Genomic DNA, 26,950 nt, shown 5'->3' on the forward strand with positions numbered 1-26,950 from the left:
AGTAATAGCATTTGCGGAAGTGTGGTGAATGTTTGAATTGTGCCGAAGTCAAACATTGTCCACTTCCGCATTCAACTATTGTGTCTCCCGATGTTTTTGATTTCACTTCTACGGTTCATTGAAATGATAACTCGCACGGAGTGCGATCTCTGAAATGATAGTAAACCAATAGATGTAGATATATATATATATATATATATATATATATATATATATATGGAAAAAGAGAGGTAGGTGGAGATGTATACAGTATATATATATTTTTCAGGTTCTCTGACAGAAGATGTGTCAGAATTGTATTTTAATGCATCCATTTATCCCCATTTTTATTATGGGGCAGAAAGCAGAAGGGAAAATGAATCATGCACACCATGAACGTGCATCAACAGGTCATGTTTTGCCTGAAGTGGGTGTGGGCATTTTGCAGGACAGAGCAGATGCTCTTTCGTTTTCTCTAGGAAGAGAGGAACTGGCAGTTACTAAGTAAACATTTCCAGGCATACTGCTAACCACACTGTTTTTTTACCATCAAGTGGCTTAACACTGATTTGGAAAATGGTGTTGCCAAGGGCTACTCCAGTTAACACGTGACCGCTTCCAGTGCATATTTCAAAAATGTGTCCATTGCCATTATTTGTGTCATGGCTATTTGACCACTGATTTATACTTTCATTGAGTGTTATTGCTTGGATTGTGACTTTGTTTGGGTCTGTTTAGGGATAGACTCCAGAATGTAACCCAGCTGATGTGGACTGAGTTTGTGGCTTGGGTGCTGGAGGACCTAGCTAGGCAGGGAAGCAGAAGAGTAAAGAGGTGATATGTGCTTGCTTCCCCTGGGGTAGAAGATAAGGAGCTCGTCTAATGGCACAACTCCTACTAATGCAGTACTAGTAAAGAGTGGCAACTTAGTAAGAGCCATCTGCTCAAGAAGAAATGTGCTATTGCCTAAGGAGCTATTTTGCTTGTGGATGTGAGTTTTGGCCTTACACTACATTTACTGCACTCCTTTCTCTATGTACTTCTGTGTCACACAAGGGGGCGTTAGGACTGCATAGGAAACCTCTTCTGATAGCTTCCTGGAGCAGATGTGCACTACAGTCATCTCTTTCCCTGTAAAGAACAAATGTGCAGAGATCATGGAGAGTGACCAGATTATTGGCAAGCACAGTGGAACTGCAGGAGTCAGGCTTCCTTCATTATTTCGGTCCTTTGGGACTCCAGCTTCTATTTCTTGGGATGTTTTAGTATAGATATGACCTCTTCCCCATTGAACAGCCACCTGGAGGGAACTTCCAGTATCGGGTGGGACAGACATGTACTCACCATGTTTGTGGGTTTGTGAGGAAGTCCTCCTGAGTAGATACTAATTATAATCTCACCATCCCTCTGTGTTTAGGTGGCCCCTACATCCAGAGGTTGATGTTGAAGGTCATTTATGCAGTAGGATGCTCATAACATAATGATCAGTTTGTTTGGAAGCCTATAGTTGTGAAACAGGAAAGTGAGAGAGGGTCTTGCTACATGTGACAGTTTATACCTCTCCTGTAGCAGGGGAAATGACTTTCGATTTCACCAGGATAAGTTGTCGTTTGCAAAAGAAACCAAGAACGTCAACCTTTGAAGAAATTAATAGACGTTTATTTCTGTTTGGCTCAGTCATTTGTTTCAGTTATCACCATGCAGCAGTTGTTGACTGTGCTAGAGTGATCAAATCTAAACATTGCATTGCCTTCTGCATCTAAATATGCCTGTAGGTAAGGACTGTCTATGATCAGTCTATTAGTAAATATAACGATCACAAGTTGGCCAAGCACTGGCCCTTGCATAACCCCCTTAGAAGATTATTTTTTGGAACAAAAGAGTGAACTGGAAAACTACTGAGTAGCATCTGACCCCAAGCCTATTAATTTGGTCTCGGAGTAATCAATGTATGTAAGACTAGGTCACAAGGTTTTTTTCCCACATGTTTCCATGTTCTTCCTACCACTGATCATCCATCCGTTTCCCCACTGGCTCATCTGAGCCTTTCCTAGTGAAGGCAGTGAAATCCTGTCAAGATACTTATGAGAAGTGGCTGCTTTTGGGGAAAGTTAACCTTATTACACATAACATGTGACATTGCAACTCCACCATTCAGGAAGAGACTTTGGAGGCATACCTCTCAACCTGGAAACATCAAAAAGCTGGACAGAGGCTCATGAAGAATAGGTACAAATCTGTATGCTTATTAACATAAAATCTGCATACATAATTAGGCAACCCCACCCACCTCAGTGGAATTGTGGGATACCAACTTTTAAACACAAACTGAAGAACAGACAGCCAAAATATTGGCCTCAGAGTCAGACACTTTAGTAAATGGTAACCATTGTTTTAAATGTGTAGCAATGATGTTTGTTCACTGGGAAGGGAGAAGATGAAGAATGTTAGGATTTTGTTTTTGGTGACGTGCAATATGTGGGTTTTGTGGTAAATGTAGGGAATTTAATGGTAGGCAATATTCTATTCTTAGCAAAAGATTATAGTTTGCTAGGACCTCCAAAAGTCATGTTCCATGGCCTACTGATTAGCAGTGTAGCTAGAGTTTGTGCCGGCTGGGGCTGTCTTTGAGTTTGCCGCCCTTCCCCCTCACAAAATCATGGTAGAATGGGGCACCCCCATACACAGCCCTCCCCCTTGCAGCCATTCTAGTATCCCATTACTTGGATATTTCACTCCATTTGTCAAAAACACATTGTAATGTGCATACTGCTTTACTTCTACAGTGATTATTTGGATTTCATTTAAAACTTATTTTACATTTTATAGTAGACACACTAATAGACATCTGCTAAACAAAGCAATATAGTCTCACAATGAAAATAGAATTAAAACGTATCTGCCGTTGAAACCCATATTCATTGAAACAGCATTGAAACCCACATTCAAAGAAAATGCATCTGGCCAGTGGTTGATAAAGATTACGTTTGGGCTGTTTTCAAATCACAGGCCCTTGCACATGAAACATAAAAGTGTTCTTTGATACACCTTTCTGATTGTATTAAATTACATTCATTGTATAATACAGCACACTTGTTAGAGCACATTTTAAATTTAGTGTTTTGAACATTTTTCCACTAAGCAGTGAAACAAAATGCATGAACCAGTAATGACAAAACTGCCCAATTCAGAACATTTCCATCATAAAAGTCTACTCAAACATCTACATTCCACCAGTATAAGTAAATATGCACAATATCTGCAGAAGTAAAAGTCAAATAATTCCACATTAAAAAGATCTAGACTGTAACTAATGAAGAGGTTGCTGCTAGCAAGCAACTTTATATTTCATTGTTTCATCTACAAATAAGGTGCCTGTTGCCCTTGAGGAATACATTTCCTATATTACATTAAAAAAAATGATAAGCTAGTAATATTGCAATAGGGAATGGATGACAAACTGATAACAGGTTCATAATTAGTAGGTATCTCCTCCAAAGGAGGACATTCATAGGACTGCAGCATCCACCCACTTTAAAAGTACAACACAGTACAGTATCAGCAATCCATCTACATACTGCGGGAGTAGGGTCTATATTAAATCATTGACACCTTAAGTTGTCGAACACCTAAACATCGTCAGCTAAGGGTCGAAAACTGACAATGTCGAACAGCCAGTTAAGCGAATTCTTTCATCAGGAAAGAATATGCTTGACCATACCAAAGTAACACAAACTTCCAAGCCGTAACAAAGTGGGGGACTTCAGTTCCCACACCACACCCCCTAAATAAATATACCAACTCTGAGATCGCTCTACATTGGGGAAAGGGCAAATTCCTGATAATGGCCAAGCAAATTCTTTCCCGATGAAAGAATTCCCTTAACTGGCCATTCGACATTGTCAGTTTTCGACCCTTAGCTGTTGACGTTTAGGCATTCGATATACTAAGCAGTCGATGAAATAATATAGACCCCGGGAGTCGAACTCACAGTCTTCTGCATCAAAAGCAAGTATTCTACCTGTTGTGCTACTAACAGCACAAACAGACATGGCATAAGCAGCATTAAACATCTCTCCCCCTGAAGAGCTATGAAGAAATCAATAAATTACAATTAAATTACAAGAAGTCTGGGAAAAGCCAAAATGTATTGCTGGGGGGAGACAAAGGCCCAAAACCAGGGACACATTTTAAATATTGTTTGTATAATTTTAGAAAAGTTGCTAGAATAAAATGTTTTGTTTTACCATGTGTTTCCTGCAAGATAGGAAGACTGAAACTTAAACGGCTGTCATTATTTAGTGAATTCAGTTCTCACTGATTTGCCAGAGAACCACAAATTTTAAGAGGAACAGACCACTATACCTCTCAACCTCTTATCTCAATAAATCTGGGTAAACCAAAAATAATTCGTAGACAAATGCTCAAAAATGGGGTAGATTTTAAATATCATTCTTGGAAAGTTGAGAGAATAACAAGTTTGCATTAACTTGGATTTTTCTGAATGATACAAAGCTTCAGACTGAAATATCTGTCACTATTTGTGACTTCACTCCTCAGTGAGTAGCCAGAAAATTTTATGAGGAACAGACCAAAATATATGAGAAAAAAATCTGGACATTCTGCAAAAATCTGGACAGTTGAGAGGTAGGTCAGACCAAAAGTATGAGTCAGACATTCTTTAAAACTTAACTAACTTAACTCCTTGAAGTACAAGTGGTGGTGGGATGGGTACAGGATTTAGGCTACCTGTACTCAAGGTACAGGGTTTGAGTCACACACACACACTCACACTTGTTTCAGCAAAAGCAGGTCTCGTTTCAAATGCACACTTGTTTCAGCAAAAGCAGATCTCATTTTAGTTCAGCAAAAGCAGGTCTCGTTTCCAAAGCACACTTGTTTCAGCAAAAGCAGGTCTCGTTTCAACCACACACACTTGTTTCTGCTTAAAGCAGCTCTCGTTTCAAACACACACTTTTTGCATATAGTAGCTCTCGTTTCAGCATGTTAGCATATCACACACACTCTTGTTTCAGCAAAAGCAGGTCTCGCTTGAAACAACTTGTTTCAGCGTATCTCTGCATAAAGCAGCTCTTGTTTCAGCATGTTAGCATATCACACACACTCTTGTTTCAGCAAAAGCAGGTCTTATTTCAAACACAACTTGTCTCAGCATATCTCTGCATAAAGCAGCTCTCATTTCAGCATGTTAACATATAAAATATCTGTGCAGCAGAATACAAAGCAGCTCTATAGCTCTCATACCTCCAGCGGACTGCAAATACTATCGTTTCAAACACAGAGCTTCACAATATAAGATAGCTCTTGTTTCAGCATATCTATGCAACAGCAGAAAGCAGCTTTCGTTTCAGCATATAAACATAAAATAAACAGCCCAAGCATATCTCTGCAGCAGACTACAAAGCAGCTCTCGTACCTGCAGCGGACAGCAAATACTAAACATAGCTCTCATACCTCCATTGGACTGCAAATACTAAACATAGCTCTTGTTTCAGCAAAAGCAGGTGCCTTCAGAATATAAAATCGCTCTTGTTTCAGCATCTCTCTGCAGCAGCAGAATACAAAGCAGTTCTGGTTTCAGCATATAAACATAAAATAAGCAGCCCAAGCATATCTGTGCAGCAGAATACAGAGCAGCTCTCGTTTCAAAGCCCAAAGAAAACCTCGAGAGTACTAAACATAAAATAAGGGACTGCGGCAGCTAAATTCATAAATAAAGCTTCTTTCGAACAGACTGCAGCAGCTAAACACACACAGCAGCTTCTCTCAATACATAAATAAAGCTTGTCTTGGACTGCAAATACAGCTAGCTCTCGGACATAAAATAAGCAGCTCTCGTTTCAGAGCCCACCTCCAGTATACTAAAAAACATAAAATAAGCAAGAAAACCTCGGACATACTTTTGTTTGTCTTATGTGCACGGGAGCTGGGGGAAGATGTGGTCTGAATAAGAAGAGGAAAAACCCGTAGAGCTCTTGACTGTTGCAATTTAAATTTAAGTAGTAACCAATGCCAGCTGCTTTGTGAAGCTGACGTCATCGTGCGTGATAATGCCAGGATCAAAAACAAACCTGGGAAATTCAGAAATTAAAGGGGCCAATCGGGAATTTGTGGCACCCCAATATTTTGCCCTCAAAACTGGTATTTACTGAGGAATTCAGTATGGTTGAGAGGTATGTTTGGAGGCAGTCCATCATATATAGATACGTATGTGTGTGTGTGTGTATATATATATATATATATATATATATATATATATATATATATATATATATATATATATATATATCTATATGAGAGATTGTATAAGGTGGGGATTTTAGAGTGTAAAGGAGATAGAAAACTCTAACCGTAGGACAATGTACATGTGACATCATCAACTCAGTACTCCAAGTGACTTGCCCACTCACACCCACTCCCACAGTACCAAATGAATAGTGGCCTGCTTTGCAGTTGAGAAATACTCCCTGGCCTCCACTTGTGATCACTAAGCTGTAAACAAAACCCTCAATCTTCTCCCCCAGGTTGGGTGAACTGAGTGCTGCTCAATCCGCACACCTGGCTGCATCAGCTCCTGAGATACTTGTTGAACTCAGGTCACCTGGATCACAGTCAGGCCTCCTTCCCTCTGCTTCACAAACATGGGCTAGGTCACAGGCCATCGACAGATCTGTGAACATAGCTTCACAAGAGACTCCTGTCTCCCATGCCTCTGTCAGTGGTGTTGGTAAGTGAGACAAGTGCAGTTATAAAATTTGGCCATTCCAGAAGCCATACAGTTTATCACTCAGCAGCATTTCTGTGAGGAAGAATATTGTATGTGTCTGCAGATGGGAGAATCAGGAAGATTGTTCTGAAAGTTAATAATGCATCTAACATGTCCTGATATAGCAGCAGATGATCCCCACAAAGAAAGAAGTATTCCAATGACAAGAGAAGATTAAATACTTGCCTTAGACAGCAGCAAAGGTGGCACAGGCATTTAGAAGGATGGGAAAGAGGTCATGTGCTCTAGGTTAACCATGACTGGAGATCCCCTTGTAATTTTGATTATATCAGAAAGAGAATGAGTGTAAAAGCAAAACTCTATAAGAAATGCAAAGGTTTTATGGGCCCAGCTTGGTAAGACTCTGCATCATCTGAGATGCGCAGGGAAGTACAGCAGTTGCTCCAAGTTTAGGTAGAAGATAGAATGACGCATAGCTGATCATCAGTGAGGAAAGCTTTGTATTTTTGGAGTGTCCTGCAAGGTCGATATATGCCATTCATGGATTTCAGGCTGCTTAACTGAGAGTTGTGCTTCTTTTTAAAGTGTGAGGCTTTAGCTAACTTGTTGTAATCTGAGGTAATTACTGACAACTGGATAGTTTTTCTGATGTTTTTAAATGTCTGCCAGCCTGTGTTTTTCCTTCATTTTAAGGTGTTTTCTAAGTCTTTGAGAGAGTGGGAGAAGGGTACTTCTTAACCTTTTTTTTCTGCGGGGAAAGAAGAACACTGAGATCATGTTCAAGCGCAGTCATCAGGATCATTAGATTAAGTACAGAGTTCTGATCCAGGAACATTAGTACTAAAAGTAAAGTACGGTTTTCATGTGGATTGAGTTTTAGTAAAAATGTTATAGTGTTAAGCTGAACATCACATAAACAGCCCTGAAGAGATATGGTCACAGGGTAACTTTGAGTTAAAATGATTCAGTCTACCAGTACTGAGGTATAATCAGCACTGATCTGTCACTGCTGTTTAGCATCCATATGTAGTTTGTGTTCTCAGGGTGACTCGCTGCTGCTCTTGGAACTTGGAAGTCTTATCTTGTCTTTTGGATTGATTTGCAGAACCCTCATTCGTTAAAGGCACTATACAAAAGCTGCAGATAATTCTGGTTGAAATCCAGAGTGCTTCAGGAAGTGAAAATGAATATGTACAAGTCTCGCTCATATACAGTGAATCATTGGCGGATATGCTTTCCTTGTTATAGAATTTAGACTTTCTTTTGAAGCAAAGCTAATTGAGCTTTTTTACCCTGACCCTTCAGTCACCCATCTGCATGGCTGATGAGCTTTTTTACCCAACACATCCCGTCATGCAGCTGCATGGCCGAGTCATTAAAGTTGATTACAGTCTTTTAAGCCAGCTATAGCCTTAAGTGATTTATTTATTTTTATGTAAAAGTGAGCATTTCTTTGTGAGCACCCTGCCCCATACATTTAATATTTTGCTGCTGTTATATTTCTGAAGCCTTTCATATGCCTGGAAAGAAATGAAATGACTGTTGAATAATGGTCATTGACGAATGGGGCCAGTACAGTGCCAGGTAAGAATCTGTGGGGTTGGTTTGTTAGAAGGCTGTCAAATAAAGAATGGTTTGTGGACTAGGGTTTGAGAAAAGTAGGCTATGTAATTAGTAAAAAGGCTATTCATGAAAACACTTGGAAAACTGGACACTCTAAATTGGCCCTAGGCGTGAGTGCGTGCGTGTGTGTGCCTTCTGTGGAAGGTTGGGCATCGGGCTGGGAACTCGACACCGTAAAACTCCACTGTCAATCATGAGTGGACAGGGAATCCGCTGTGGCGACCCCTAACTGGGAAAAGCCGAAAGAAGAAGAAGAATTAAAACAGAATTCTTAATGCATTTATTTCAATATTCCACATTTAATTTATTTTAACATTCTACTTGGATACTTGGATCCAAGGTCAAACCTAGGTAGCCAAAGTCAAATCAACCAGCTGCAACTAAATTCATATATTTAAAATGAGTGTTTATTTCTTTGCCTGCTAAATCCAGCTGAAAATTACATACTGGATGCTTTCAAAATGCATTAAATTCAGGGTAGCTGGAATGTTATAAAGCAATTCATTTTATTTAAAATGATATGTGAACTGTACCAAACCTACAGTGCTTGTTAATATTCTTTTTAGGATTACTCAAGCGTACAGTGAGTGGGGTTTCTCCACAATTCTTTTGGCTGAAAAAGTATCAACAAAGAACACTTGCATCGACATCCTCCAGCAACAAGCCAACGGATGCATGGGAGATGTATGAAGACACTAACCTACACGCTGTAAAGACTGTGGAAACTGAAGGTAGGCTCTGGCATTTTTGCATTTTTGAACATATAAACAATACCTTTTTCTGTAAAGCAACAACAATATTTATGTTCACAAAATGTGTTACAAGTTTTTAGACAGAACAGTGATGCAAGAGACTTATCTTGTGTAATTTTGTATCTTTATAAAAGTCATGAGGAAACCCTAAATTTCATTGTTTCTGAAATAAGAAAAAAAATGCACATTTTATGTCCTGTTTGATAAGCTTTAATAGTACCTCACCAAGCCATGTGCATTCAATTATTGTTATTTTCCTGTGTTTTTTTTTTCTTTTATTCCCTTTCTTACCTTGTGTGGCCTAACATGAAGTTATGAATCAGGTTCCCTTTTAAAATGTCAGCATTCAAAATACCGAGTGCCAACAAGCTGAAAAAAAGACCGAAAATCCAGGAAAAGAGTAAATCTCTAAGCTTTCTCTTCTCTGTTAAACTTTTTTTGCAGGGGAGGAAACCCCTCTGCACCCCCCCTGATATGAGGGAAACCCCCACACACCTTGAACTTATATATACTAATTCTAAGATCACCATAACTGTGAGAAAAAGGAATATTCCAAGATCTGGTCATCTTGGACTTAATATATATGTCCATTTTTGCGCTAGTCTCTCTGTTTCAGTTCTTACCCAAGCGGGTCCCAACACCTCAGATAGTTATCCTTCATTTCCAATCCTCTAATGTAAAGAAATTCAGCTTAAGAATTCATTTAAAACTGACTCCCCCCCCCCCCCCTCGCGAAGCATGGCAGCTCTCTAATCACATACCCTACTTCAAAAATAGCACAGAAGGTTGCATACAAGTATCGAGCTAAGGAATTCAAATATCTTACAAAACAAGCTACATATGGAGCAGTCTTGCGTGGCACGTGCAGGCTGTCTTACTTAATAGTGATCATTTCTACGTTTTGTAGAGTTCAGACTGCTGCCCGTTGTTGTCTTCCTAGCACAGCAAGACTTTCCCTACAAACGTATATAAACATATATAAATGTAAAAAATTTCTGTGTGTAAGGGTGCCCCAAAGGGAACTTTCTTTTTTATATAATAAAATAATATAAGAAGTGTAAATAAATCTTATGTGAGAGGGGATTTCCCCAGTGAGGACTTATCAGCCAGAGGAAAAAGGCTGAAGTGCCGACTGCTGCTCTTGGGGAATGTCTAAGCTGCTTCTTCAGGAGGCGGAAAGACATTTCTGAAGATTTTTCCACTCTTACTGCTGATCTTCCCTCTTCAGGGCCGGGCAATCAGCAGTCAAAGTGGATCAGAGGGAGGGATCCAGAGCTTTTAGAAGCTGACCAGTTGCTGTGTCTTGACCAAGGCACAAACCATGTGGTATTGCAGCAGAGGGAATGATAAACATCTAGAAATATCTTGGCATCCACATATATAGGAAGGCTGCATTACCCCAGTTCCACTTTGTGGATGTACAAGTTCAACAAACTCTGCTCCTTTCCACTCTAAAGCATTCCAACACCTCTTGTTCCTCAAAGTTTTATCCTTTGCCTATATCATCTCCTTCAAAGCTGCCAAGCAGTAGTACATGCAGAGGGATGCATTTCCCTAAAAAACAGGCACCTCAGAGCAAGAAACAATAAGATTCACATTCAGACTAAGAATCTTTGCTAACTGTAAAGTGAGTAGAAATGGTAGTGCTTGGATATTTATAACCTATATGCACAGTGTGCACTTGCTTAACTAAATGGGTCTCTAAATTGTAAAAAGTGATAAACTTGTTTCATTACGCTATCATCGGCGTAACATAGGTTCATAGGTAGATACTAGGCTGTCTGCCTGAGGGCATTTATAAGCCTAGCCAGAGTGTGTCGGCTTTCGCCGCCCCATTGATTAATTGAGCCTCTGTCAAGCAGAGCCAATGAAGTGATCCCAGGGGTGTATTTTCTGTTACCCATCCACTCGTCAAGGTTTCTCTTGAAGACTGTTAGTGAGGGGCTGTGCCTAATGTAGTTAGGAATTTTGTTCCAAAGCATGGGGAGTCTCTGTGACAGGAATCTATCCCTCCAGCATGTTCTGTTTATTGTTGTGGCGAGGTTTAGCTCACTAGAGCGCGTGGCTCGCAGTGACTTGGATTTCTTTAGGTAGAGCATGTCCATCAATTCTGAGATGGACATGGCTTTGTAAGTCAGGCAGAGATCACCACTGAGTAAGCGATATGCCACTGAGAACAGCCTGAGTTTTTTCAGTCGGTCTGCATAGGACATATGTTTGTGGCCAGTAATCCTCTTGGTGAGATACTTTTGGGGTCTTTCCAGCTGTTAGAAGTGTCTTTTGAGGTACATCCCAAATGGGGCATTGTACTCTATGATGGGTCTGATGAGTGACGAGTAGAGGGGCACTATAATCTCTTTATTTCTAGATGTGAACCCTTTAGTAATTAGATGGGCCACATAGAAGGATTTCCTAACTACTTTGGAAATATGATTGTCAAAGGAGAGATTGCTGTCTACCTGGGTCCCCAGATCTTTTATTCCTCTTCTGTATTAAGGGGGCTGCCACCTATGTGGTAATTCGTGAGTGTTTTGTTTTTCCCAAATGGGATGACTATGCATTTTTTGGCATTTAGCTTGAGGTCATGACTTTGACACCAGGTGTCTGTCTCAGTAAGGCCTTTTTGGAGGATGTCCGTGTCAGACGGAGAGTCAGTTATGGCTCCCAGTTTGCAGTCATCGGTGTACTTGGTTAGCCATAGTCCTCCTGTGTTTGCCTGTACTTCTGAGAAGTATATGCTGAACAGTAGGGGTCCCAGGACCGAGCCTTGCGGGACACCACTTGTGACTGGCTTAGAGTTGGACTTGGAGCCTGCTATTCTTACCGCGTCTGTAAACCAGTTGGCAACCCATCTTGTGACGTAGGGGTTTATGTTCAGGCTGGTGAGTTTTTCTATAATACCTGCGTGAGGAATAGTGTTGAACGCCTTGGCGAGGTCAAGGTAGGCTGTGTGAACCACCTTTCCCTCGTCTATGGCCTTGGTGACTGTCTCAAAGAAGTCAATCAGGTTTAGTAGGCATGATCTGCCCTTAACAAAGCCAAACTGGGTCAGGTCAAGTGTTTGGAGGTTCCCAATGTCTTTGTTAATGAGTTCCGTGATGATGCGCTCCATAGCCTTGCAGACCAGGCTAGTCAGGCTTATGGGGCAATAGTTACCAGGGTCAGTTGTGGCCCCTCCTTTGTGGAGCAGAATGACCATTGCTGTGCGCCATTCTATGGGCACGTAGCCTGTGGAGAGGCTGAGGTTGAACAGCGTGTTTAGGTGGGGGGTTAGTTTGTTCTGTAGTTCGTGCAAGACACATCCTGGGACACCATCTGGCCCCACTGACGCTGTGTTTTTGGCTTTTGAAAGGGCTGTTTTCACCTGTGTGTCTGTGATTTCTGGGACACTACACTTTTCCGGTATTGTTGTGGGCCCTTTTGGAGGTGAAAGGGGGGTGAAGTTTGCAATGAATCTATCTGCCAGGATGTTGGCAATATCAGTAGGTTCAATATATTTTGTGCTATTTTGCACTAGCTCAGAGCATATCTGCAAGTTGCCAGTTAGATTCTTGACATAGCTAAAGAAGGCTTTGTGGTTATCTTTCGAATCGTTGGCTATTTTTCTTTCGAAGTTAGCCTTGGATGATTTTATGAGGGACCTTAGTTGATAAATAATCAAATGTCAGTAAAGAAATAAATAAAAATAAATAATTCTGTTCACATTTTGACAACTTACCTGCCATTTCTTCTGTCAGCATACTTTACATTATCTGGGTTGCTGATGGGATTTTTTTTGCACTGTTTGTGAATTTACAGGGTATATGTGTTTAGTGTGTACACAGTGACAGCTTGTCTGCCATCTCTTGTTTCAGCCTAATTTTTAATTTTATGACTTGCAATGGGATATTAAGGCACTGCTTGTGCATTATGGGGTATGCTTGTTTAGTGTGCATACAGTGACAACTTACTAGACATTTTTTTTTTGTCAGGCAGAAAGTTTTACACAGGTTCATAGGTTGTTACTAGGCTAATGACCACTAGGGTCCTTACAAGCCTAGCCACTCACCTCAAACCATTTGGTTCCCAATTGTCAAATAGGACAGGGGCATGTTAGTATGCAGGTAGCTAAGGATTTGTAGGGTAATACTTTTCTTATTGACGGTCTCTGTCCTTAAGGGACGTTGGACAAAATCAGGGATAAATTTATGATTTCCATTGCAATTGTCAAGGTTTTGTTTGGGTAAAGGATTAACTCTGTTTTAAATGGATGGGGAGCCTATTCCACAGTGCAGGGGTCCTTTGGGACATATATCTGTCTCTCCAGCGTGTTCATTTCATGTCACAAGTAAAATTCAGATCATTGGCTCTAGTGTTTCATGTGTTGTTTGTTTTGTGCTTGTGCAGCAGATCCATCGGGGCTGGGTGTGAGGAAGCCCTGTAAGCCAGACAAAGATCCCCTCTCAGCAGCCTGTAGGAGACTGAATACAGAGACAGAGCCTTTAGGTGAACAATGTAGGACAACATATTCATGCCCTGAATTCTCCTAGTGAGAAATCTTTGTGGTCGTTCCAACTCTTGCAAGTGTCTGGATGGGTACATGCCAAACGGAGCATTGTATTCATTGATAGGTCTAATAAGGGCTGAGTACTATAACTTCACTGGACCTGAATGCCATACCCATACCTGTAAGTTGGGGGACATAGAATGATTTTCTTATTATCTTAGCTACATGTTGGTCAAAGGCCAGATTGCTGTCTACATATGTTCCCAGGTCCCTTACTATTGGGTCAACTCACTTACTGGCACTGACAGTTTCCCAAAGGCCTCTGACAGGTTTTAATAGATGGCACATGTCTTTATGGGGTATGAGCTGCTTGTTTTCACTCAAAGACAACTTAATTGCTACTTTTTCTGTCAGTTTAAATTTGCTTTAAAGATTTATTTTTCTTTGTTAATGCCACCCTTTCCTATGATGTCCAGGGTGTTTTCTGAATATTTGAAACTCTCAGAAGTTTTTTTTTTTTTTTGTGGTGAATCCCTTCTGTCCCAGGTAATATTGGTTCATTATACACTAGGAAAACCATCTACTGTCCTACTTAAAGCTCAGACCTACTTTCAACCCATTATACACGAAAGCATTCATATAAAATCTCTCTTAGTATCTCTATAATCTCTCTATTTTCTTTACATTTCCCCTAACTCTCCTTAAACTCTAATATATCCACATAAAAATCTTATCCTTGTGCTTTGTACTTTGATGAAAACTCTATATCACAACCTCCATCTGTCTCTAATATATATTTAATCAAACCTTATCTTGCATGGTTTTATTGTTTTACTGCATCCAGTATAACTCTCTTCTCACAATACTCAGGCATTGTATCTATTTCTGTTTTAAAACAACTCGGATGGCTTGACTTCTCCCAACTACTTCTCCTATCCCAGCTTCAAATCACTCACTCCTTACTAAGTAAACCCTCTGCCTGCCCCTCCCTGTCCTCTCTGTTATCCCTTTATAATCCTACTTGCACCCTTCATAGCTCCAATCAAGTCCTTCTTTACCCTTACAAACCAAATAAAAATATAGGCAAATTACTTTACAAAAGCACAGTGCCTCAGTCCTGGAACAAACTCCCCCCAAGAAGTCGTAACATCAAACACACAGCTTCAAAAGAGAACTGAAAAACTACCTTGCTAACACTAGCTCCTGTCCTTGCCAGGATCCTGCCTAAGCCCCCCAACTTCCTTATGTCACTTAAAACTGTATCTTTTACATAATGTAATTGATTAAATTAGATCAGGCCGATGAGAAGCTTTCAGCCGCTACATTATGCATACTTTTTTTGTTAATAGCAACACTTCCGTGCTATGTAGCCAATGTATATGGCTTTCAGTAATACTGTAATGCCAACGTGGATGTTAAACTAGTTGCTCTACACTCTCATAGGATCTGTTACTTACTCAAGTCTGTCTTCGTTCTTCATATCATGCCATCTTATCTTGTATAAACTGTATATGCAACTGTTAATTTATATATTATACTATCTTGAATTTATGTAATTTTTTTTATGACCTATAATTTTTGTAATTTTTTAAAATTTGTACAGCCTTGAATTTATATATTTTTTTGTATTTGTTTTGGAGCTGTTCTCCTTGGGTCTCCACTGAGAATGAGCCTTTGGCTCAGTTGAACTAACCCGGTTAACAAATGACAAATGATAAATAAATACATAGTATATCTGAAACTAAACATCCCTATAACAATCTTAGACTGTCATGTCAACAACTTATTTCATTCTATCACACCTACCATGTTGCTTCTCAATTATGTAAATATTTGACTCTAGCTACCCAGTTTATCTGTACTTTTGTAAGTATTTACTCAATGCATTAGTGTTTCAAATATAATTTTGTATTTACTGTTACAAATGTAAATTCTCAGTTTATTGCAGTGTGAAATGTGATCTATACCCAGAGCTTTAATTCCCGGGCCTCTGCTGAAACTGGGTACATACTCAGATAGACTAACCCAGTAAACAAATCCATCCATCCTCAATCCCTTTTCCCATTTTTCACATAGGGTCAGGGTGTCACTTCGACAGTGCCAATCATCTCAAGCCAAGGTTTACACCACCGGGTGGCTAGCCCTGCCTTGGTAGTTCATCCGTATGACTCACTCGCACACACACTTGCACCTACAGCCAATTTAGAGTGTTCAGTTCACCTACTGCATGTCTTTGGAATATGGGAGGAAACAGGAGCATCAGGAGGAAACTCACACGACCTCAGGGAGGACATGCAGACTCCACATAGAAGGCACCCCAGCCGAGAATTGAACCAGAGAACCTCTTGCTGTGAGGTGACAATGCTAACTGCTGCACCACCACAGCCACCCTGTGATACTTCTACTATCCCAATAAACAAATGTCAAATAAATAAAAATAAATAAATACAATGATATAATATATGTGTGTGTGTGTGTGTGTGTGTGTGTGTGTGTGTGTGTGTGTGTGTGTGTGTGTGTGTGTGTGTGTGTGTATGTACATATATATATATATATATATATATATATATATATATATATATAGATATATATATATATATATATGTATATATATATATATATATATATATATATAGATATATATATATATATATATATATATATATATATATATATATGTATGTATATATGTATATATATATATATATATATATATATATATATATATATATATATATACACACACACACACACACACACACACACACACACGTTTACCTCCATAAGGTCACGAGTCCATTGTACGACACCCTAAAGTGTGAAAGTACAATGGCAAGATCTGTAAATTTCTAAACACATAAGTGTGAATTCAAATGAGTGAATGCCAGTCTCCATTCGCTCATGTGAATTCAGCATTCTGAGTGCAGTTCGCACTACAGTGGGGATCGGGACATGTACCCTTTCCTTCACTGTAGTGCGATCTTGGAGTTAGTATATTAAATTAGCAGGGGGTGTGGGGGGTGCAGGGTGGCTTGCCCCATTGTATAATGGTGTTTGGAGACATCTGGAAATGTCACGTGTTTCGAACACATTCGACATTTCCGGATTGCTGGATAGGGTATCTGTAAGAACAAATCCCTCTTTCATGCCCGAAATAATTTCAGAGTTTCTTTGAATCAGGCCATCAATTTTCCAGTGTTCTATTCTAACCTTCAGAATCTTGGAGAAAGGATTTCTCATATTCCGGACAAGCATAGAAGCACAGGTACTACCTTGACAGAACCAAGTTCTTTAGAAAATCCTGTTGAATATATGTTTCTTATTTTGGGACTAAAATAGGTCAGCCCCTGTCCGACATTTTCCAGGTGGTTGTCCCTGGCCTTTACCTTTTTGTTATACCCACCATGATGGATCATTTCTAGGCAGTAGTAAGGCACATTGTGTGTGGGCCCTGTATTCTTTGGTGGTATATTGGAAAAGGGTAGATTCTGGAAGCTTTCTAGAAACAGTTCTGTAGTCCTCTGTATATACTTCTGCAAGGAATTATATTTATTTATTTGTTTATGTATTAATTACATTTGTTAACCAAGAAAAGTCCGACTGGGCTAGGAGCCCGTTTTCAGCGGAGGCCCAGGGAGAAAAGCTCCAAAAAAGTACAGCCTATTCTTTTAAGTATAAAACAGCAGTAATTCTGTTAACAAGAATTATATGTAGTTAAACAACACTCAACATAGTACAAAACTTACGTAAATGCTAGTACAAAAATATAGAGTATACTAATTGCATGCTACACAAAATATCATTGCTAGACCAGAATGTTTGAGATTCCTGGAGGATGGAATTGTGTAAATAGTAATTTAAGAGAGGAGCAAAAAACCCCATTAGAAAGGAGGGATAGAAGAGAATGAAATTAGGATGGAAGGATGGAGTGAGAGGCTGTGGCAGTGGGAGAGGGTGTGAAAAGCAATAGTGGATTTATTGAATTTGTTTACATCCAGGGTGGAAACTGGTAGGACCTTTCTCCAAGGTTTACTCAGTCTATAGTTTTCCTCCTCCCAGGCTGAATAAGCTATGGTATTCTACCATAGGCGTTTGCAACGGTGAGAGTGATGAACATAGTATGTTTGTGTAAGTTACATCTACCATAACCATAGATGTTCAGTTTCCTCAGTGCTGCAATAGCCACTCCCTCCTACAATCCCCCTTTGATGTATTGGATTACTCTTTTTTGGTTAGTTCAGGATGAGTATGCTACTTATAATCTAGTTGGCAAGAATGTCCTGAAGATTGTCCATTTTGACTGCTGATTTTTCCTCTTCAGAGCTTCCCAATCAGTAGTCAGAGTAAATGTGAGAGAGGGATCCAGAGCTTTGAAAGCTGGCCTGTTGTTATGTCTTGGGCAAGACACAACCCATAGGCTACTGCAACAGTGAGGGATTCAAACATCTGCTGTTTTGGGTAATTGAAACTTATACAACTGTACTCTATCACTGTACTTGCCATGGGGGCAAAGACAGACTGAGGATATATTGGGTGTCTCTCAAGTTTCTTCATCAAGGATACTACAGCAGTTCCATGGTGCTATTCTAACCCATGTGGATGAGCATATCTATTTCTGTGTCACTACAGGACTGAAACACTACCATGCATGCTTTCTGTGGTCTGGCCTGCTTCCCTGAGGTGCTTGGTGTAACAAATTCCACCCATGTGGCTGTCAGCCCCACCTGGACCACAGAGAGAGAAGTACCTTTTTGGAAAGTGTACAGTAAATATGTTTGTGGCTCTGAAGCAATTGTTATATGTACTGACTAATATTAATTTCTAACCACCCCATCTTCCTGCATCCCCTCCACATTATGTTTTTCAGGTGACACAGGTTACCCACTCGAACTCTGGCTAATGACACCAGTCTGTAACCCACAAGAAGCTGTGGAACAGCCCTATAACTACCCTTCCCAAAACAGAGGTAAGCCTTCACTTCATAAAGCCCATTTCCACTGCCTGGATGAGTCTGGGGGGTACCCTACAGTATGACCCTGTTACTGAGTGCAGAATGTTTACTGCTTATTGCATTCTGTATAACAGTATTCTGCATCAGTTTGCTGTGCCGTAGCCACAACTGCTAACCAATGAAACACCCTGCGGTAGTATATGCTCCTCTATAATTTGTTGTACAAGTGATGGTAGCAGTGGTGACCAGCTGGAAGTAGCAACATGGCACCATCTCAGGCAGAGTCATGCATGGTACACATGAGTGCTGGTGAAGCAGTGGCATCTGTTTCACAACTATGGGCCATAACATTCACTAGGTGACTGTATAAATTCATAAAGGTAAAACTTGGTGCGTGCAGTTTTACCTGTGGACTATGCTGAGTGGTACGTAGTCAACTCACACTGTGCATTAAACATTCCTCCACACACTATGCAAAAATGTATAGTTGATAAGGTCATAGCCATCATCATTTGCACAGTGGTTAGTGGACAGAGACAAAAATGCTAGGCATGATAGTAGAGGAGTGAGTACTTTTGGAAAAAGGTGCAGGGCTGTGAATTATGGCATACTATTACCCAGTTAACCTTTTGTGTAGCTCCAGGCTTATGAAGTAATGATGAAATTATATTTAATGAAGTTTTCAGGTGGCATTCTGAGGGGAATGTTGGCTGCAAACCAGTGATTTCTGAGTATTCTTTTCTTTCTCTTTGTAGACATATTTTTTTCATTACTTTGCTATCTTTATTGACATTAATTTATTATATCCCTTCCAACTAAATACAAATGTTTTCATTTCTCTTTATGTAGATCATGCATTGGGTTAAGCTTGCTTTTTTTCCATTCATTCATAGTATGTCTGCCCCTGCCTGCTGTTTAACACAGCAGGCTACACATCCCTTTTAGTTGATATTCATATCACTGCAAGAGAATGCCAGACAACTGAAAGTGGCACGTGCAGTTTTTTGGCCATTTTGCAAACAGCATGCATTTGGTGCCTATTGTTATTTATGACACTGCTTGGGCAAAGCATGGCCTGTTCCATAGACATACCACATTCAGCCATGACATATTAACCATTCCCTTAACTCATGTGGGCAGTCCCATTCCCTTAACTCATGTGGGCAGTCTCATTCCCTTAACTCGTGGGTAGTCCCATTCCCTTAACGCATGTGAGCAGTCCCATTCCCTTAACTCATGTGGGCAGTCCCATTCCCTTAACTCATGTGGGCAGTCCCATTCCCTTAACTCATGTGGGCAGTCCCATTCCCTTAACTCATGTGGGCAGTCCCATTCCCTTAACTCATGTGGGCAGTCCCATTCCCTTAACTCATGTGAGCAGTCCCATTCCCTTAACTCATGTGGGCAGTCCCATTCTCTTAACTCATGTGGGCAGTCCCATTCCCTTAACTCATGTGGGCAGTCCCATTCCCTTAACGCATGTGGGCAGTCCCATTCCCTTAACTCATGTGGGCAGTCCCATTCCCTTAACTCATGGGAGCAGTCCCATTCCCTTAACTCATGTGGGCAGTCCCATTCCCTTAACTCATGTGGGCAGTCCCATTCCCTTAACTCATGTGAGCATTCCCATTCCCTTAACTCATGTGGGCAGTCCCATTCTCTTAACTCATGTGGGCAGTCCCATTCCCTTAACTCATGTGGGCAGTCCCATTCTCTTAACTCATGTGGGCAGTCCCATTCCCTTAACTCATGTGGGCAGTCCCATTCCCTTAACTCATGTGGGCAGTCCCATTCCCTTAACTCATGTGGGCAGTCCCATTCCCTTAACTCATGTGAGCAGTCCCATTCCCTTAACTCGTGGGCAATCCCATTCCCTTAACGCATGTGGGCAGTCCCATTCCCTTAACTCATGTGAGCAGTCCCATTCCCTTAACTCATGTGAGCAGTCCCATTCCCTTAACTCATGTGAGCAGTCCCATTCCCTTAACTCGTGGGCAGTCCCAGTCCCTTAACTCATGTGGGCAGTCCCATTCCCTTAACTCATGTGGGCAGTCCCATTCCCTTAACTCATGTGAGCAGTCCCATTCCCTTAACGCATGTGAGCAGTCCCATTCCCTTAACGCATGTGGGCAGTCCCATTCCCTTAACTCATGTGGGCAGTCCCATTCCCTTAACTCATGTGGGCAGTCCCATTCCCTTAACTCATGTGAGCAGTCCCATTCCCTTAACTCATGTGAGCAGTCCCATTCCCTTAACGCATGTGGGCAGTCCCATTCCCTTAACTCATGTGGGCAGTCCCATTCCCTTAACTCATGTGAGCAGTCCCATTCCCTTAACTCATGTGGGCAGTCCCATTCCCTTAACTCATGTGAGCAGTCCCATTCCCTTAACTCGTGGGCAGTCCCATTCCCTTAACTCATGTGGGCAGTCCCATTCCCTTAACTCATGTGAGCAGTCCCATTCCCTTAACTCATGTGGGCAGTCCCATTCCCTTAACTCATGTGGGCAGTCCCATTCCCTTAACTCATGTGAGCAGTCCCATTCCCTTAACTCATGTGGGCAGTCCCATTCCCTTAACGCATGTGAGCAGTCCCATTCCCTTAACTCATGTGAGCAGTCCCATTCCCTTAACTCATGTGGGCAGTCCCATTCCCTTAACTCATGTGGGCAGTCCCATTCCCTTAACTCATGTGAGCAGTCCCATTCCCTTAACTCATGTGAGCAGTCCCATTCCCTTAACTCATGTGGGCAGTCCCATTCCCTTAACTCATGTGGGCAGTCCCATTCCCTTAACTCATGGGAGCAGTCCCATTCCCTTAACTCATGTGAGCAGTCCCATTCCCTTAACTCTTGTGAGCAGTCCCATTCCCTTAACTCATGGGCAGTCCCATTCCCTTAACTCATGTGAGCAGTCCCATTCCCTTAACTCATGTGAGCAGTCCCATTCCCTTAACTCATGTGGGCAGTCCCATTCTCTTAACTCATGTGGGCAGTCCCATTCCCTTAACGCATGTGAGCAGTCCCATTCCCTTAACTCATGTGAGCATTCCCATTCCCTTAACTCATGTGGGCAGTCCCATTCCCTTAACTCATGTGAGCAGTCCCATTCCCTTAACTCATGTGGGCAGTCCCATTCCCTTAACTCATGTGAGCAGTCCCATTCCCTTAACTCATGTGGGCAGTCCCATTCCCTTAACTCATGTGGGCAGTCTTACACTAATGCTAACCACTTTGCTGCTAGGAAGTACACCTGACATTTGTGCTATTTCCTACTTAAAGTTTTTGAGAGAATGTTAACAAATCTGTTTTTCCTCAAGTGTCCTTCCTATTTTCTTTTTTCTAGCACCTGAAGATGTGGCATTAAACAAGGGCATGCATCTAAGGAGATAAGAGAGTTGCCAACCCCCCTCAACCTGCTATGTATGCTTACTTTCATTTCTAATAATGAGTTTCATACTGCTCTTGTTTACAGTGCACCCAACCTTTATTTCCATTCTTCCTGCTTCTGCAGGTCCAGAACAGCCTAGGGTACCTCCAGTGTACCCTAGTCCTGCCCCAGTTTGTGAGTGCTCTCCTCATCCAGTACATCGCACGGCTACTTTGTATGGGAGGGTACCTCCTGTGTACCCTAGTCCTGCCCCACTTTGTGAGTGCTCTCCTCATCCAGTACATCGCACGGCTACTTCATATGGGAGGGTACCTCCTGTGTACCCTAGTCCTGCCCCACTTTGTGAGTGCTATCCTCATTCAGTACATCGCACGGCTACTTCATATGGGAGTAGGAGGCAGTACATGGAGCGACAAAAAGATAGTGAGCTTCATACCATCATCTCCTTCCATGGTCTCAAGACTTGCTAGGCCAGCAGGGTCCAGAGAAAGAGCCACCACGGCTAGCTAAAAGTTAGTATTTGTCCCTGTTTAGGCAGGTTGGTCCCTGTTTAAACAACTGCATCCTGTGGAAAAAAGTGAAAAATGGAAAATGCCCTAAGATTTTAGCAATAAAAACATATTTCTTAAGTTACATCTGATAGTTGCATAAAATAGTTATTTCTCCCTTAGTACTATATAAATCAATGGAAACACCTCAAATTCTGCAAAACTGAACTTGGCAAATAAAGTTAGTCCAGTCATTTGTACTGGCTGTGGGCATTGTCTGTCCTATAAAACCTCGCATTTTCATAAAAATGTCCCACTTTGGGCATTTAAAAAATGTGGCAGTCCTTGACTTGCTTCCAATAAGACCCTGGGAGTTAACCTGTCCCCATGCCCCCCATCTTCTGCACTCACCATATTGTGTGATACTTGTCTCTGTATGTCTCCACTATTCCACCCCATCACCATTTATCCACCTACTGTTTGTCTCTGTTCCATACCATTTGTGAACCAAACTTGTTGTGTGAGCACCCATCCCTGCCTGTCTTCTCTATTATTTTATGTTTATTGTCAGTACCTTTACATGTTCCCTACCTGTTACACCCTGTTCTACTATCCATTGTCCTTCCCCATCCTTCCTTATATATTTCAGAAAAAGGTGTTCTGTCCTCTACAACTAAGTACACTTCTCTCCCACCTCCTCCAGCACAACCATCATAAGTCATCCTACTGTGTTTCCCATGTTTGTTTCACCCCTTTCCATACTTATAAATGGAATAAACTGTTGTCCAACAACTGACACCTGCAGAACAAAGTTGCTTCTATCCAGCATCACTAAGCTCAGTATGAGCAGTTTCTCACAGTCAAGTCTCATCATATTAGCACAGACTGGCACTTGTATCGGGTACTGTCATCAACCTCCAAAAGATTCATTGGAAACTTATGAAGATATGTAGGAGTTACACATATGTACAAAGTATGCACACATATGCAAGTATTCCTACACAATTCTAGGCTAATTTACATATTTTATCTCTGAACAATTCGTTTGGGCAGTTTCTTGTTGGCTACACATATGTGAAAACCAAGAGCATCAGTTCCTGCTTAATGCATGTGCATATTGGCAAAGAGCTGGCGTTTGCACATTTGCTTTGCACACTTATGCAGTGAAGGACTATGAATGTCACCCATAATTTCTAGTATGATATTGTCTCTGTCATGTAAGTAGTATTTTTCATGTCTCAGAGAAGCAGAATAGTATCAGAAAGTTCATTATGAATTCAGGTAAGATAAATGTTCCCTTGACAAGTAAACATATATTAGCTTGGGCAGATTAATAATAATGTTTTAAAATGTCTGGTAGATGTAGGGATTAAATGTGTATTATCTTAGTTTGATGGAAGGCAAGACCGAAATAATTTTTGTTAATGTTTTTTTTTTTATTTTATTTTATTTTACATTTGTTGACCGGGCTGGTCCAACTAGATATATGTCCATTTTCAGTGGAGGCCCGGGGAGAAAAGCTCCACAAATCAGAGTAGTATTTATAAAATACAGGTACATTACAAAGTTTTACTGTCTTTTTACTGAACATTGTGCTGTCAATGATAGATGAGTGTTAAACTTGAAAATGCCAAGGAAAGTTAAGTCAGTCAGTTGTTCCAAACAGGAGTTATCAGCTCAGCGTGCAGACATCTGGCATTCCTACCACCACCCTTCTAGAACACAACACGAGACAACAAAACACAAGACAATGCCATTAGTGATGAAATGTACTCTTTAAATGTGAATGAGTCATACCAATCCAAGCTGGGCCAAAGCCAAAATCATTACTTCTCTCAGGTGAGGCCTTCTTATACTTGTGTTTCCTCATTCTACACCCAAAAGTGACCAGTATTTATAATGGTTTCAGTTTTCAGCAGAGTGTAGAACAAACTTTACAGTATGTTTCTTTCATAGAGACACAACAAAGACATGCATCTTTTGTAAGAAATTACAAAGGCATGCATCTGAAGCTCTTCTCCCCAGGCCTCCGCTGAAAATTAGTTTAGTTCCAAGTCAGACTTTCCCGGTAAAGAAATGTTAAATAAATAAATAAAATAAAAAATAGAATGAGTGGTGAAAAATGTATATATCCCAAATGAGGATAATTCTGGTTTCTTCCAAATGGTAGATGTTAGGAGAAGGACATTGCACTCTTTTAATAGTAGATTTTAAGCTAGTTTATATGCCTCGTGTAAACGTACAAGTCCAGACATTATGGTGGGATGGGGAATACTGGATTTAGATACTTTTTGTCCTGCAGTTTGACCCATTTGGTAAAAATGATGCAATGTACAACTGACCGGGCTGTTCTGCCCAAGAAAAGAAGGCATATCCAAAATGGTTCACAGTTATGTGTTTTTTACAGTGGTGTTAAGAAAGTGTAAGGCTATGTAATAAAGACTGGAGGAATGTCCAGGAGGATGAGTATGGACACAACTGAAGGCACTGAGAAATATCCCATTGTGAAAACAACTGAAATGGGAACAGAAGGGTATAAATGGATGGGAGCATATTTGGAGAAGTGTGGAAGATTGGAGGACGAAGACATTACAAACAAAAAACAAGAGTTTGGAATAAAAGAGGAGAATTGGTTGATTTTAGAGTAGCTAAAGGTTTTAAAGGAAGAAAAAGAAGCCAGAATTAGAAATGGGGGTTTGATGCCATGGACTAAATGCCAGGGTCTAAAGAAGAGAAGAATGTGTGTGTGTGTATATATATATATATATATATATATATATATATATATATATATATATATATATATATATATATATATATATATATATATATATATATACACACACATACAGTGAATATAAAAAGTTTACACACCCCTGTTAAAATTGCAGTTTTTTTATATAAAAAAATGAGAGGTCCCCTACAAAATCCAGAACGCACAGAATCCCGATGCCCAAAATACCGAGACGAAAAGCCCGAAACCCCACATTACCGAAAGACCAGAAGCGCGAAATTCAAAATCCTGATATTAAGGGATTTTGAGTTAGCGCTTCTGGTGTTGCGGTTCAGGTAAGTATGTGTGTGTAAGTGTGTTTGTGAGGGGCTTTAGTGTGTGTAAGTGTGTGTTGTGACTATGGTGTGTGTGTGTGTGTGTGTGTGTGTGTGTGTGTGTGTGTGTGTGTGTGTATGTGTGTGTGTGTGTTTGTGTGAGGGACTGTAATGTGTAGGTGTGAGTTTGCCTTGTGTATATGTTTGTACAAACTCGGAGTTAGAGTAATAAAGTAGGGGGGTCTGGGGGGCACAGCCCCCCACATTGGGGGTGCAGGGGGTGAAGCCCCCCAGCTTATCTTTAGTGTAGGGTGGTTTGTTTGGTTATGGGGGAGGGTGTGTGTATGTTTGTGTGTGTGCTGTATGTATGTATTAGTTTCACGATTTTGAATTTCGTGCTTTCAACATTTCAGTAATGTGGGGCTTTGGGCTTTTCGTCTCAGTATTTTGGGCGTCGGGATTCTGTGCATTCGGGATTTTCTAGGGGACCCAAAATAAGAACCAGGAAGAATGGGTGGTGCAGTGGTGCAGTGGTTAATGCTGTCACCTCACAGCAAGAGGTTCTCTGTTTCGATTCTATGCTGGGGTGCCTTCTGTGTGGAGTTTGCATTTTCTCCCTGCATTCGCGTGGGCTTCCTCCGGGTACTCCGGTTTCCTCCCACATTCTAAAGACATGCTTCTGGAGCGTTTCTCCACGGGCCTCCGCTGAAAACAGGATCTGTGGAACCTAGTCGGACTTTCCCGGTCAACAAATGTTAAATAAATAAATAAAACGTGGTACACATACGGCAACTGCACGGCTGTAAAGTCAGCACATCAGAATACAAAAATAGCCAGCAGAAAGGTGGAATTCAAAAGATTTAATATAAAAAACACATAGCTAGATAGAGGGTAGTAAGCCCAACTACCTGTTTCAAACCGGTTTCGGCTGTGATAGCATTCTTCAGTGAGTTAACAAAAACACATAGTAACCATTCATGTAGGTATATTTATATATATAGTAACATAAAGACAGTTCATTGGTGCATTAGAATTGGTCATTAAGTCCAGGTGGGAACAAAGCCCCTAATTTAATGATCCATTTGCGTTTCTTGAAATTGAGTAAATCATGCCATCCTGATGCCCCCCTGGGAGACCAATTGTATCAGGGCGGGGGGTCTGTTACTGAAGCTCTGTCTGAATATTTGGCACACTATCTGAAACCACTACTACCCCTGATACGGTCTAGAATTCAGGACACTACTCAATTCTTGGATATCATTTGTGACATGCAATTGGAGCCCCATTTGCTGCTATGTACCTTGGATGTAACCTCTCTATACACAAATATTCCACATTGGGCAGGTTTGCAGGCTTTGGATTTTTGGTTGGGAAGATCTGGTTTATACCAACCAGGCTTTAATACTTTTTTAGTATGCCTGGCTGAATATATTCTTACCAGTAACATATTCTACTTCCAGGACCAATGTTTTTGGCAGGTCAAAGGT

At 40.8% G+C, this 26,950-nt stretch overlaps 1 protein-coding gene across 2 annotated transcripts in view; it reads left to right on the top strand.

Annotated features, from left to right (window-relative positions):
• Positions 1-26,950, top strand: part of INPP5B (inositol polyphosphate-5-phosphatase B) — a 2,334,801-nt gene that overhangs the window by 670,726 nt on the left and 1,637,125 nt on the right. For both annotated transcript variants that reach the window (XM_044083533.1, XM_044083543.1), the window contains exon 5: positions 8,917-9,081. In XM_044083533.1, coding sequence (XP_043939468.1) covers positions 8,917-9,081 — 165 coding nt within the window. The remainder of the gene's footprint in view (positions 1-8,916; positions 9,082-26,950) is intronic.

This window comes from Protopterus annectens, chromosome 1.part1 (assembly GCF_019279795.1).
Source record: "Protopterus annectens isolate FY-2018-M chromosome 1.part1, PAN1.0, whole genome shotgun sequence".
Classification (NCBI taxonomy): domain Eukaryota; kingdom Metazoa; phylum Chordata; order Ceratodontiformes; family Protopteridae; genus Protopterus; species Protopterus annectens.